General features: G+C 51.4%; 8 protein-coding genes across 8 annotated transcripts; 4 read left to right on the top strand and 4 right to left on the bottom strand.

Moving 5' to 3' along the window:
- Positions 1-65: 65 nt before the first annotated feature.
- On the top strand, positions 66-1,448 carry QC764_701080 (uncharacterized protein; the record flags this gene model as incomplete). Its single annotated transcript, XM_062949774.1, has 1 exon — positions 66-1,448. One exon carries the CDS (start codon positions 66-68, stop codon positions 1,446-1,448), a length of 1,383 nt encoding a protein of 460 aa, XP_062796888.1.
- An 87-nt stretch (positions 1,449-1,535) lies between these two features.
- On the bottom strand, positions 1,536-2,649 carry QC764_701090 (uncharacterized protein; the record flags this gene model as incomplete). Its single annotated transcript, XM_062949775.1, has 3 exons — positions 2,328-2,649; positions 1,624-2,266; positions 1,536-1,571 (listed from the first exon to the last, which is right to left on the bottom strand). The coding sequence occupies exons 1-3, from the start codon at positions 2,456-2,458 to the stop codon at positions 1,536-1,538; spliced, it is 810 nt and encodes a 269-aa protein (XP_062796887.1). The 5' UTR covers positions 2,459-2,649.
- Positions 2,650-2,937: 288 nt separating this feature from the next.
- QC764_0107680 (uncharacterized protein) lies at positions 2,938-3,912 on the bottom strand. Its single transcript, XM_062941130.1, has 2 exons — positions 3,443-3,912; positions 2,938-3,376 (listed from the first exon to the last, which is right to left on the bottom strand). The coding sequence occupies exons 1-2, from the start codon at positions 3,480-3,482 to the stop codon at positions 3,060-3,062; spliced, it is 357 nt and encodes a 118-aa protein (XP_062796886.1). The 5' UTR covers positions 3,483-3,912; the 3' UTR covers positions 2,938-3,059.
- A 972-nt stretch (positions 3,913-4,884) lies between these two features.
- Positions 4,885-7,389, top strand: QC764_701100 (uncharacterized protein). The gene is made up of 5 exons (XM_062949776.1): positions 4,885-5,101; positions 5,231-6,142; positions 6,213-6,658; positions 6,721-6,944; positions 7,122-7,389. The coding sequence occupies exons 2-5, from the start codon at positions 5,635-5,637 to the stop codon at positions 7,165-7,167; spliced, it is 1,224 nt and encodes a 407-aa protein (XP_062796885.1). The 5' UTR covers positions 4,885-5,101; positions 5,231-5,634; the 3' UTR covers positions 7,168-7,389.
- Positions 7,390-7,767: 378 nt separating this feature from the next.
- Positions 7,768-9,611, bottom strand: QC764_701110 (uncharacterized protein). Its single transcript, XM_062949777.1, has 3 exons — positions 8,895-9,611; positions 8,776-8,833; positions 7,768-8,728 (listed from the first exon to the last, which is right to left on the bottom strand). Exons 1-3 carry the CDS (start codon positions 8,972-8,974, stop codon positions 8,000-8,002), a joined length of 867 nt encoding a protein of 288 aa, XP_062796884.1. The 5' UTR covers positions 8,975-9,611; the 3' UTR covers positions 7,768-7,999.
- QC764_701120 (uncharacterized protein) lies at positions 9,141-10,308 on the top strand (the record flags this gene model as incomplete). The annotated part of the gene is made up of 3 exons (XM_062949778.1): positions 9,141-9,935; positions 9,987-10,097; positions 10,153-10,308. The coding sequence occupies exons 1-3, from the start codon at positions 9,729-9,731 to the stop codon at positions 10,306-10,308; spliced, it is 474 nt and encodes a 157-aa protein (XP_062796883.1). The 5' UTR covers positions 9,141-9,728.
- Positions 10,309-10,907: 599 nt separating this feature from the next.
- QC764_701130 (uncharacterized protein) lies at positions 10,908-12,409 on the top strand (the record flags this gene model as incomplete). The annotated part of the gene is made up of 3 exons (XM_062949779.1): positions 10,908-11,153; positions 11,211-11,552; positions 11,626-12,409. The coding sequence occupies 3 exons, from the start codon at positions 10,908-10,910 to the stop codon at positions 12,307-12,309; spliced, it is 1,272 nt and encodes a 423-aa protein (XP_062796882.1). The 3' UTR covers positions 12,310-12,409.
- A 10-nt stretch (positions 12,410-12,419) lies between these two features.
- On the bottom strand, positions 12,420-12,959 carry QC764_701140 (uncharacterized protein; the record flags this gene model as incomplete). Its single annotated transcript, XM_062949780.1, has 1 exon — positions 12,420-12,959. One exon carries the CDS (start codon positions 12,957-12,959, stop codon positions 12,420-12,422), a length of 540 nt encoding a protein of 179 aa, XP_062796881.1.
- Between the last annotated feature and the right edge of the window lie 814 nt (positions 12,960-13,773).

Genomic DNA, 13,773 nt, shown 5'->3' with positions numbered 1-13,773 from the left:
TTATCCGCACATCAACACGTCTCCATTTCTCCATTCTCTGAGCCTCAGGATGTTTTGTTCATGAGATGAAGACAAAAATGGGCTTCATCAGCCCAGCCATGTCTCCCTCTCTGGTCTCCCGGCCTCGGGGCGTTCTGTTTCTTGTCTGCCTCATCTCCTTGGTCACCATCTGGTCTTGCCGCCTCCCCAAAATATGCTTGTACGAAAGCACTTACAGGACCTCACTCTCACCTTACCAGCAACCCCAACCAAACCCGGTCGATCTGTCTCTCCCCGACTCACCCTTCGTCCGCTGGCCTCTCGAGCGTGTCTGCCGGGAGCAGACCATTTGGAGGCCCGGCCTGGTGTTTATTTGCGACAACAATTCGGGAGGAATTGGTAACATCCGGAATTACATCCTCACTTGCATCCGCTATGGTATCGAAGCCGGCGCCACCGGCATCGTCCTGCCCCGCATCCGCACTCGCAGCGAGAAGAATCTAGCAGATTTGATGCTGGACTACCAGCCGTTCACCTACTTCTTTGACGAGGACCACTTCCGAACCAATCTGGAAAGGGCTTGCCCTCGGATCACGGTCTACGATAATGATGAGAGCATCCCCAACGTACAGCTCCCCGTGAAAGCCGAAAAGGTCAGGCCACATGATCTGGGGAAGAGGGGAGGCTGTGATAAGCGGGACCTCAACAAACACGTCGGGGTATTCAACAAGGCATTTTCCGGTTACCTGGACAGGACGGAGAAAGAGTTTGGATGGCCTGAGTTGAACGAGATGAGCCCCCGGCCGGTTAGGTTTCCTTGGGGAGTGCAGTTTGAGTGGCCTACTTGGAAGGATGGGCCAGAATTCACTGCCAGTTTTGGAGGGCTGTTGAGGTTCAGGGAGGATATTCTGGCTTTGGGGTTCAGAGCAAAGGGGTACATGAGAGAGTTTGCAAAAAGACATGGGGGAAGCGGACGGTATGTGGGGTTACATTTGAGAACTGAGAGCGATGCGCTGAGTCGGTGGCCGGATTTTGGGAACCAGACAGAGGCGTATCTGACGGCATCTGAGGCAACGGGGATCAAAGCTGCTTATTTGGCGACGGGGAATAAGACAGATGCAGCGAGGCTGGTTGAAGAGGCTGAAAGGAGGTTGGGCATGGGTGTCATCACCAAACATGACCTGCTTGCCAAGTACTCGAGGGAGGACCTGCTGATGTTGGAGGCTCTGACCTGGGACCAACAAGCCCTGATCGACTTTGTTGTGTTGGTCGAGAGTGACTATTTCTTTGGCATCAGCCCAAGTTCGTTCAGCATGAACGTAGCTCTGAAGCGTCACCTCAAGACTGAGGGCCTACACACAAGACCGTGGAAGATTGGTGGAGATGGAGACGGAAGAAGCTGGCTGACTGGGCGGTTTGAACAGTATTGGGATGATTGGTTGTACATGTATGAGTCCATGTGGCCATAACGTCTCGATTGTTTTCTAATCTCGATTCCTCTATCACTATGCAGCCATCAACCCATTGAAACATCACTTTTCGAAATCTTCTCCATCTCAAACATCGGCCTGGGCGCCATTGTACGAGTGGATCTATCACCCCCAGCTGTTAGCTCACTTCTCATATGAAGGGAAAAGTCAAACTTACAGTATGATCGAAACATCCCGCAGGTGTATCCCACAGGAACGCCCCAGTGTTGATGAAGACCTCCTTGCTATCACCACAGACCAACCAAGCAGCACTGTTGGGCCTGTTGATGTCACTGACGGTCCAGGTGAGGGTGTCGCCCTGCCAGCCAAAGGTACCATAGGTGTTTGGTGTGGTGTCAAACCATGTCCTGAGTCTTCTTTGGGTTTTGTCGGTGGGGTTCTCGACGTTGAGGTAGAGGTTGGGGGAGTTGCCAAAGTTGTTCTGGATTAGCTGGCCGGAGGTGAGCTGGAACTGGGCGGCCGTCTTGGAGTTGGCGAGGACCGCTGCTCTGGGGACGGGGGTGGATGTCGGCTGGGGCTGGAGATAAGAGCGGTAGTTGGGCGTGGCGACCGCGCGGATCCAGTACCACCCTGATTGCAGCGTGGTTGGAGTGGGGACAACCGGGCCGGAGCCTGAGCCGGCTTGGGTAGAGGTGGTGATGGATGGGGGTGTAGTGACAGTGGTGAGAGTGGTGATTACACGAGAGGAGGAGGTAATAAGCTGGGAAGATGATGGGACAGGTGTGGGGGACGGTGCCGGTGTCGAGGTTGGTGCCGGGGCGGAGGTGGCTGCTGGAACGCACTGGGCATAATATGGGCTGGGAAGCGTCAGTAATCATCGACCGCAATGTGGGAATAGGAGTCTTGAGGAGGCTTTACTTGTATGTGGTGCACTGCCAGCCAGCACTGCAGCTCTCGTCTGGTCGCCCGGTACCACCACACTGCTCATATGGCCCGCGCTGGGCCGCCGCACCGGCCGTCAGTAGGAGAACAGCAGAGAAAACACGCATCTTGAGAGCCAGGTTGAGATTGAACAATTCCAAGGTGACTAGAAGAGTCAAGCTTTTCACCAAGCTTCAACGGTGGAAAAGTGAGACTTTATGACATTTTCATGATACCCACCCACACAGGGACCTTGGCGTAGCCGGCCCGGTTCAGTCGTCCGACTTGCCTTTTCAGAATGGACGGAATGGAGCTGGGGCAGGTATTCCCGGGAATTTGGGAACGAAGACCCGGTTTGGGAGGAAGTGTTGCATCGAAATGATCGGATAAATTGCGATGGAGATGTAAACAGCGGGATAACCCGCTTCCCTCATGCTTTCAATCGCTAGCTGACGGAACCTGCCTTCCGAACTGCCTACTTACTCGTTGGAAAGCATCTCAAGCCACCTGAATGTGGGTGCGAGTGGGAAAGGATTACACTCGGAAAAGACTGACTTTGATGCACAGAAGAAATATTTGAAACCGACATACAAGAGGGTTGGTTCAAAGAAAGATCTGTCCTCCATTTGCGACAAACCCAGCGTCAAAGGACATCCTGATCTTGTAAACGAGTGTAGATCCTTGTCCTTGTCCTTGCACATAGCTGTCCTTACCTAGGTATGAAAACCATCAGTTCTGGCCATTTGCAGCCTTCTTCGCTTTTCCCTGGGCCAACTCCTGAAGTTCCGTCTCCAACTCAGCCAACTGCTCCAGAAGAGACTTCTTCTTCTTGTCATCAACATCTCCACTGGCAAAAGCTACACGTATGTGGTATTGTGCCACATGAATGTTCGCCACATCAACGGCATACTGCGCTAGAGCAACAGCATTCGCAGTTCTCGGATCTTTGCCTTCCGGGTCGCTTCTCTTGCGGCCATCGAGCGTTCGTTGCGCATCGGTGAGAGCTTTATCTAGTCTGGATTTTTCGAGCTTCCAGGCCTGTGGCGCTATATATAAATGTTAGTGTCTATTGAAGTGCCCCGTCACGCTGACTCAAAGACGAAATAACCTACAGCGCCCATCGACAAAAGTAGCGCCTCCAGTACTGGACATCTTATCGTTTGGTGTTATGCGTGTAACTGGCGTGGGTAGAAGGAGGTAATTCGTCTATATAATCCTGAGATAGACAAACCCTTCTGTCTTTCTGAAGCTGAGATGGACAAATGCTTCTGTCGACCTGTGTGTAGCTGGGATCAAACAGCGTGGAAACTTATATCTGTCTACCTTGAGCTGAGATAGACACACAACAAGGCTCGGACCATAAGAACGGGAACTTTCGCATGTACTCTTTCGAGCGTGGCGTACACACGGAAACCAGAATTTTCAGGTCAAAGAGGCCGTTGTGCCGCAGAGCCTGGTGATGTTGTTTGCTATGTCGTGATCATCACCGGCTTGTTCGGGGCTCTTCACTGTGAGGAGGCCAGTTACAATAGGTAAAGAGAAGAGGGGCTCGCCCTCACCGATACGCATCACCTCATCAAGTACTTCCACGGTTTGGAGTTGGATGGTGGTCTGTGGATGGGCCCCGACGTGGGAGAGCTGAAGATGGTGTTCAGGGCCTGTTCATTTTTGGTGAGGCGTCAGGCCTTCCCAAACGATACTGTCCAATTTCGGCCATCTACTGCGTCAAGAAAGTATTGCCTGCCCTTTTATGGCCAAGGGATTGGCCCTTGGTGGTAACCCCCTGGTCGAAATGAGGCACACCTGGACTTGAGGGGGGCAATCAGCTGTGACGCCTCAACCTGTTAGTTGTCAGCTCGACCCGTGAGTCTCTGTTTTTCATCGTTTGACCTTTCACAACGCCGGATAGAACAACAAAAGTTATCTTTGTGTATTCCATCGTTAACTGTGTGTTCACAAAACAAATTGTAAACAATACCCCTGAATCTATGGATGCATGAAGTTATGCATGCACAACATACAGCAATTCTGAGTTGTGAATTTACAATGCATGGAGCCTGCCTTCAATCCCATGGTAGGTGACTATGGAGCCTCATGGTACGTCCTCTGATTGTTGGGGCTCTCCAATCTGGGGCCTGTTCTACACCAGCGCTCAGATGTTAGGTTCCAATGTTACTCATGGTGTGTCGCACACAACCAGGGACTTGATTTGACAAGTGTGTGCACTGCCACGCACCCTTACCAGAGTTTGCTGCGGGAATTATCTTGTGGTGTGTGGCATCCATTACTATCCGGTAGTCATTGCCGAGAGCCTTGTGCCTCAGTCAGATCATGATTCTGCTCTCACACTTCGTAATCAGACAAGTAGCATTCGAGGATCCTGGTGGCACCACATGTATGGTTCTCCTCAGTTTACGTGACCTGGTGAGGGCTAGTAGCTATTTAGACCATGCAGGAAACGTAGGTACCTAGCTAGGTACATGATGTTCACACGAGTCCGCTGGGTATTCCGTCACGTTGTAAACAAAGAGATTGAGGCCTTGCGAAAGAGTCAACAGGCCCCTCAAAATACGCAATATACCTCTAAAAGATAGGAAATAGGCCTCTCAAGATAGTCAGAGGGCCCTAAAAAGATCGTCGAAGGCATATCAACTATCTTTGAAGCGCTTAAATTCTTTGTGCAATCTCTATTGCATTGTCAACCACTCCTGCCTACCAAGGCTAACCACCATTGCGCCACATCACCAACGACAACCATCTTGTCATTATATGTGAGTCTCTTTAGAAATCAACACGTCGGACTCCGCCTCATGTGAACCAAAAGGGTTCCAAATATCAGGAGATAGCGACTGTCGTATCAACAAGAGTGTGCTCATGAGACTTATCATGTTCTCGGCCAGGGGCATATCACTCATAGTGGCAGATTATAGCTGCTGAACACGACCTGATATATGGCGGCAAATAGGAAGCTTGAAGGTCAACTGCCTGCATCAGTCAACCCTCAGCCTATAAGACTTCGTGGAACTGCTGCAATGCGAGGATGCAATGCACAACACATCCGCCATTTGATTTGACGTGTTAAGAAATACAGTAGATTAAGTGCAGTTTTGATCACATCATCAGTGGGCATTCCTGCTACACAGGCTGTCAACTAGATCCATTTAACCATGAGACTGCCACTCCAATCCCCAGTCTCTGGACTGGCTTCCCATCACCCGTTGCAAAGGCTGCGCTTCGAGCTTTCCAAATATCATTTGCTCCACAGCCATCATTATCACCCAGATACGTACGCTTAGGCTTCAAAATGGCACGCTCAGACTTTGCAGGCTCAACTCTAGGCTCAGAGCCCTCAAGCCCAACCAGTCCCATCGGGAGTGACAGGTCGCGTGGAAGCAGCGCTCCGACAACTGTAACAGCGGCGTCAGTGGATCCCTTGATCAACCCGGCACAAGCAATAGACGGAGCGGAACACCAAACGACTCCATCACTCGCATCGATTGCCATTGAGGAACCAATCCCCGCTGAAGGCTGGCTTGATCTCGCAAGATTGATGACGAAGACACCAGATTTTGCGGCCTTTTCGCGGTTCCATGACCTTCACATCAAAAACCTTTTGTATTATCAAGTCGAGTTGTCAGTGTTGAGGGAACAATTGAAGGATCTGGAAGAGCTGGACAGGGATTCGAATGGTCTCGACCTTCATGGCGAGTCTGAGTTTCACAAAGAACCCGAGAAGATTTTCTGGGGACCGGGCACCAACAGTAAACAGTTTTTGAAGATTCGAAAATTGAGGGAATGTTTGAAGGGCTACGGTATGTTCAATCTTGTTGTATTCTCCTCAGCTCGTCAAATATTTCGGGTCGTGGGCTCACATGGGCATAGACGAAGCACTCCTGCAGTACTCCCAAATATCAACGCTCCCTGAACCCAGTACGCACAACATGCGACAACTAGTGAAGTGGCTCCAGGACGAAGATCATGGAAACATGACTGTTCAAGGAGTTGGCAGCGAGATATGGGGGGATCAGCAAAAGAAGCCAGAGCCTCCCCCACTTCGCCAACAGTTCATGAATCTCATCAGCTTCTGGAACAAGACAGAACCGCCAACCAGATCAGACCTTGTGGCACCTCGTTGGAGAAAGGATGTCGACGGCCTGACACGGTGGCTCGCGGAGGAGCTCATTCCCTTTAGAGAAGCTGTAAAAAACCCCCACAAGAGAGAAGCGGACGATTCGGAGTCTACGGCCGGTCAAGAGGAAAGCGAAAAGACATCTACCAACCATGTGCAGGATGCAGATAAAGAAGCGCAGAAAAGGAGGTCAAGAACCGTGAGTCAACATTCAGATTGGTGGTCATCCAGCCAGCCTATCAGGTTACTAACATCGGAAAGGACAACGTTCGAGCATACTCGGGCGACACGCTACTCAAGCTGACTTATCGCGGAGCAACTTTGGTGGCCTGCATGCTTCCAATTGTCGCCATTCTTTGCCTCTCTATAGTCCCCAACTTGTACCATAAACTGGCCATGATCACATGCTTCACAGTCCTCTTCGCCATAGCAGTCATGTGCATGACCGAAGGGACAAGAGTTCAAGTGTTTACGGCCACCTCCGCGTAAGCTTCTCTGTCTCTCTTAACACTCTTCTTTGCACTCCAGTGATGACCCCTATTTAAACCCTGAACCCTGAGCCCCTGAATCACTGAACCAAACAGGTAGTGCACCAGAATCATGCATGGCCACGAACCCCCTCGTAGGAGCCACAGAAGAAGAGGCTGACACGACATCGACAGATTCCTCGCCGTACTGGTGGTTTTTGTCCCGGTTCAAAGTTCCTGAAATTCTAGACCACCCTACATCGTCAGTGATGCTTGGTACCTAGCTAGATAATAGGCTTTAAAAATAGTCAACAGGTCTTGAAGGATAGTCAGCAGGCCTTGAAAGATAGCTCATTTAGCTCAAAATATAGTTAATAGGCCTTAAAAATAAGTAATAGGCCTCCAAAAATAGTTATTAGGCCTTCAAAGATAGTTAATACGCTTTAAAAGAAATTCAATAGGCCTAAAAAGATAGTAAATAGGCCTTGAAAATAATTAAAAGGCCTTGAAGGATACTCGGTAGGCCTTAAAAGATAATGAAAAAGTGTTGAGTTTAAGTTGTAGGCCTTTTAAAATGATACAATATTCAACTAGACGTTTAGCAGGGCGTTGAGCAGGGCGTTGAACTGGGCGTTGAACTGGGCGTTGAACTGGGCGTTGAACTGGGCGTTGAACTGGGCGTTGAACTGGGCGTGGGGGTGAGGAGAGGGTGGAGGGGACGGGAAAGAGTGGAAGGGAAAGGTGAGGGTGCAAGGGAGAGGGGGGGTGGACGGAGAAGGCATGATGTAGTGAGATATGCCGTAGTGAATAGAATGATAGAGACCACAACGTAGAAGAAAGTGCGTAGATCATAATAGAAACACCTCATATAATCATTTCAAGGCTTTCCCACCATTTCCGAAAACATATGGACTATCTTTAAAAGCCTACTAAGATACAAGGGAGGTAGTCAAGCCCTACTCACTACCTCTAGAAGTATGCTAGCTATCTCCTAGGGCCCTACTGCTAGCGACAGTCTCTATCATTTGGTCCACAACGGACGTGGTTAGGTGGTACTATCGCTCGTGATGAAATTAATCCTTAAGTGGAGCGGTGGTAGGATCCCAAGACACATGCTCGTACACACCAGTGTCTAACGACTTCATATCCTCCTCAGTAAGCTCAAAGTCGTAGACCTGAGCGTTGGCGACAATTCTTTCAGACTTCACGCTCTTGGGCAGGGGGACCAGGCCTGTCTGCAAGCTCCAACGAATCAGGATCTGAGCTTCGCTCTTTCCATGCTTCTCGGCAAGCTTCTTGACAATGGGCTCACCCCATCGGTTGCCCTGGACCAAGGGGCAGTAGGCCTCGACAGCAATGTTTCTTTTTTTGCACCACTCGACAATGTCGTCTCTGGGGCACCAGGGGTGAATCTCCCACTGGCCGACGCTGATGACGCCGCCCTTGCCCTTGCCGCCGCGCTCCTCCTCCAACTCGGCAATGTGCCTTTCCAGCTCGTCGAGATGGGCAACGCCGTAGTTGCTTACACCGATGCTTCTGACCTTGCCGGCCTCAACAGCCTCCACCAGGGCCTTCCACGATTCTTTGCGTTTGGCCGAGCCGCCGTAGGGGGCGTGGATGAGCACGAGATCGAGATACCCGAGCCCCGTCTCGTTGAGCATGCGGTCAATCTGGGACTGAACACTCTCATAGCCCAATGTGTAAGGCATGATCTTGGTGGTGAAGAAGATCTTCTCGCGGGAAAAGGAACGAATGGCCTGGCCGCAAGCTCCTTCATTGCGGTACAATGCCGCAGAGTCGATCTGGGGGTGGTCAGTAACTGCGCATATGCCACAGGGGGGACTCGCACATGGGCGTAGCCGGCCTTTACAGCTTCGGACACGCATCTTGCTGTATCTGAAGGGGGGCTGTAGTGAGCGTCAGCATGTCACACTCAACACTGATAGAATGGCATGTTTTGAAGCGTACGTCTGGTAGACACCGAAGCCCAGTTGAGGGATATCGTAGCCACTGTTGAGCTTGAGCTTGGTGTCGATGGTGAGCGTCATTATGAGAGTAGTTGAATGGTGTTGTGAATTGAGCAGTCTCTGGTTTTGACATGAAACGTGAGCGATTTTTTATCAGATGATCTGATAACAAGCAATCGATCGGGGTGGGCATCGGCGAAGGCATCGGCGAAGGGCCACCCCACCTTGCAGAGCATGTTGCGGGTCATTTGTGCACGTCACCATCGAAGCCGCCAGCCGTGGTGACGTTTTCGGGGCTTGGCGTTAATTTTTGAGTCCCGAGGATGCGTCGCCGTGGTTTAGTGCATACCTACCTAAACAGGGTGAAATTTGGATGAGAATGTCGATAGAAAATAATGACAATCATCGACTTCATCCAGGTCACTGGCCTGGACTGTGCCAAGCCAGCGCCGAGTGGTCTTGCTGGCGTCTCCCTGCCCCTCCACGCCGTCCAAGCAAATTGCGGGGCTCTTGGTCACTACAAGGCAAAATGAACGTCACCGTAGTCTCCGACACAAGAACCTCACGTGCCTTCGCGTCTCCATCTCACGATATCACGACTGTTGGTTCACGAGAATCAACACACTTTCAATGGATTATTGGACGGGCTAGCACGGAAGCAGTCTGGGCTGCGGCGCTGCTCAGGGGTATTATCGGGGCTCTTGTGTCACGTGCTGCTTTCTCAGCTCGGCCCAGCCAGGCCACTGAGACATGCTGATTCAATCGCGATGACCTTCTGGGGAAGGACACACCGGAAGCCCGCAGCGTTGCGCAAACCACTCTGTACCCGTTCAACATGGTCAATATCTCCGGGGCCAGGCCTCACGCGTTGAGGATCACCATCGCCCTCTTCTGCATTCTCTCCGTGTTTCTGTTCTTCGACCCCATCGGCTTCGCATCCACCATGAACTACAACCTCGCACCCCCAGGCTCGACCACAACGGTGACACACATTGTCCTGTTCAAGTTTAAGCCCGATCTTGATGATGGAGCTGTAGATGTGGTGAGCCCCGTCGTTTACCGGCCAATAAACACCCTTCTCACATGATATCAGGCCTGTGCCAAGATCTTGTCTCTCAAGGAAAACTGCCTTCGGCCCAATTCGCAACACGCGTATATCAAGAGTATTACAGGAGGTCGAGATAACTCCCCAGAAAACCTCCAGGTACCTCCCACTCTTGCCTCCTCGCCATGTCTCATGGGCTGACCTCTCGGACAAGAATGGCATGACACATGCTTTCGTTGTGCAATTCGAAAACACGGATGATAGAAATTACTACGTGGAACAGGACCCCGCCCATCTGGCTTTCAAGAAGGAGATTGAACCTCTGGTCGAAAAGATTACCGTGCTCGACTATGTCAGCGGTGTGTTTTAGTGGGTTTGGCCAGCTAGCTGAATTATAAAGTAACGTCGGGTACCTATCTCCAGAGGCTTCACAGTTTCCCATGATATTGCATCGCCGTTTCTTGAATGGCATCAACGCACAGCCACGCCGAGCTGCGGCGCACGGAGCCGGCTCGGTCCCGATCCCGGCAGAGCTTCCACTGCACTGTCCCGGAAATAAGGCCACTGCTTCTGTTGATGTCGTTTCAGTGGTCAATGCCTGATGGCGTAGCCATCGCCATTTCTGTGCAAATCACGACTCCAACACCCCGCACCCATGATACACAGCAGACAGCCACACGTTGTGGACAAAATAATTGGCCATGCAAAGGTAAATCAACGCACATTATATTCTGAACTATGCGTTCAAGAAAGTCGATAGGCCTCATAACCATTTTGTAGGCCTTTGAACTATCTTTCAAGGCATATCAAAAAAAAACAATCTTTTAATGCCTATTGACTATCCTTTTAGGTCTATTGACTATCTTTTAAGGCGTATTGACTATCTTTCGACGCGTCATTTGGTTTTTTGTGCAGTGAAAGATATTTTGTCCACGACGTACCGTCAAGATCGAGAGGTTGGTTCGTCATATGCGTGTCGTTGACGTGCTGACACTTACCGGCATACACGATTGCCGCGTAGGTGTGCAAATAGGATCAGGCCAGAAGCAAGCGAGGAGATATAAAAAGGGTGTTGATAAACCACGAACGAAGACGTTCAGATTCAGCCAACTCAACATTCACAACATGGCGACCATCACGCAGACTCAAACCACCGCCACCGAGAGTGCCCCTCTCAAGTTGACCCTGGCCTACCAGGAGGAGATTCATGAGGAGGTACTTGCTGTCATGCCCTACCTCCATGGCGTCCATAAAACTAACAGCCTTCCCTAGTACAAATACTCGGCATACCTCCCTGTCTATGACACTGAGACCACTTTTCCCCCTCTCAAACCCTTCGAGTTCAACGACAGAGGTCTCGTCGCCAACAAGGAAAAGCCCAATCTCTTGTCCAAAGAGAATGCCCCCGCTCTCAAAGTGATCAATTTGACGCCTGGTATTGGAACCGAAATCCGGGGTCTTCAGCTGAGTCAGCTCAACGACATCCAAAAGGACGAGTTGGCTCTCCTCATCGCCGAGAGAGGCGTCGTCGTTTTCCGCGATCAGGACTTCAAAGACATTGGCATCGAGAAGCAAAAAGAGTTTGGCCGGTACTTTGGGCCTCTTCACATTCATGTGCGCCTCCCCCCCTCCCCCCCCTTTACCCTTCCCTGCCCTGTCTAGATGATTCTAACCCCTTCTCTCTCAGCCCGTCGGTGCCCACGTCAAAGAATCGCAAGAATTGCATAACATATATTTGGGTAGCGACAACGAATACAGAAACCGCCGCCGAGGCAACCGTCTCACCACGACCGGCTATCACTCGGACGTTTCCTACGAGCGCCAACCCCCCGGGATCACCATCCTGACTTTGCTCTCGGTGCCCCCTACAGGAGGTGACACGGCATGGGAGTCCCAAACTGCTGCGTATGCCCGTCTTTCCCCTCCCATCCAGGCGCTTCTTGAAAACCTCCGCGCTGAGCACTCCGGCTTTCCGCAAGCAGAAGGCGCCCGCCGTGACGGCCTGTTTGTGCGCCGCGAACCAGTGAAAACCGAGCACCCGATCGTTCGGGTTCACCCTGCCACAGGCCAAAAGGCACTTTTTGTCAACCCGGGTTTTACCAAGAGGATTGTGGGGCTGAAGGATGAGGAGAGCGAGGCGCTGTTGAAGCTTCTTTTCCACCACATCACGTTTGGCCAGGACTTTCAAGTGAGGGTCAAGTGGGAGGAGGGGACGGTCGCACTCTGGGATAATAGGGTGACAAGTCACACTGCTATCAGCGATTACAATGTCCACGTGCCCCAGGAAGGGTTGAGGCATGGGTTCAGGATCACGACGCTGGCAGAAAGGCCGAGGGGGGTCAATGGACTGGAGAGCAGATGGGATGAGTAATTTCTCTTCTCTCTTTCTTTGAGCGGGTGACAGGGGAAAGCCCCTGTGAGGATGGTGTGTGCAAAACTCCAAGTAACCTTAACCCTAACCCAATTCACAACCCTAACCCATCAAAACATGCCATCAATGATCATCGCGTTCACGAGCTGACAATGTCTGTTCGCGTTCGTTTCACTCATTTCTGAATTCTGGTTAAGACCATAAGGCCACACGTGTGAGCCTCCGCAGTTAATCTTTGCGTCTTGCCCATCCCAGCTCTTCAGAAGGGGGGTGGCTGTCGGCCAGTTGTTTTGAGAGCAGCGCTGGTTGAACCCGTTGGTGGTACCCACACCTAGCGTGTGAGAGATCTCGTGTAGCGCAACTCGTTCATTCATATAGGACCTGTTTGATCCGAAGCGGATGTTGCCGTTGAAGTTGCCGTCTGCCGTTTGGACAGAGGGGACGTATTGGACTGTCACGACTTTGTTTGCCCGTGGAGCGAGCCTGTTGTATCTGGCAACGGCGAGACGCATGGCATTCTCGATACGGGCGTAGGCGTCGTTCTGGTCAGAGGTCGGGTTGCTCGCCTTCTGGAGGCTCCAGCTGATGGCTGCGGTGGCGAAGGATGTGTAGACCCAGAGGAGGGTAAAGAGCTGGAGAAGGATACGCATGTTGGGCAGTGTGATCCCCGAGATGATGACGTTCAGCACAGGGATTGGGAGTTGGATGTTGATACCAAGAAAAGAGGTATATGGACCTGACGGAGAGGTGAACGGAGAGATTTATACTGCTCACTAGAAATCACGCGGCGGACTGCCGAGCCGGGATGGTTGCTCTACGGGTATATTTACCGGCGATATTAAACAAGCCTCTTGTAAACACGACCTGATCATTCGTGGGATTTATGTCAATGCCCACTGACTTTCGGAGCCCTCACCCCCGAACGTTCCTATGCCGCTTGCTGTTGCTTTCGGTGCTCATCCGCGCCGAAAGACCAGTGGACAGTTGCAATAAGAATGAAACGACGTGGGCATTGTGAAGAAATAAAAACTGGGTAACGGTAGTATTCATCGGCGGCAGTGGATTATGCACCCCGGATTTCGGAACTGGCCGCCTGAATGAGAGCGAGCTTCCGCATTGGGGAAGCTGCCGAGTGCGACGGCACTATCCTCTTGGGCGCGGATGGTGACATCTGGGATCGGCATACGAGAGAGTGAATTTGAAGAAATATCTGCGCTTTATTTGCCCCAGAGCCTAATACAAAAGGCTACCTTGATCTTGTGAACAAGTGTAGGCCATTGTGCTGTCTAGGTACCTAGGCACTCAACTGGGTGCTCAACTGGGTGCTCAACTGGGGATTGGCTAACTGAGTGCTCAGTTTGGTGAACAACAGGGTGTGCGAGAACTTCAGTTCGTTGAAGGCATGGCTGAACGCAGTGTTGGTGGCCTTTGGTTGCTCCAGGTTGTTCCAGGAGCAGCCTTTCC

The sequence above is a fragment of the Podospora pseudoanserina genome (genome assembly GCF_035222485.1).
Source record: "Podospora pseudoanserina strain CBS 124.78 chromosome 7 map unlocalized CBS124.78p_7, whole genome shotgun sequence".
NCBI classification, from domain to species: domain Eukaryota; kingdom Fungi; phylum Ascomycota; class Sordariomycetes; order Sordariales; family Podosporaceae; genus Podospora; species Podospora pseudoanserina.
This window is presented reverse-complemented; position numbering and strand designations above follow the sequence as displayed.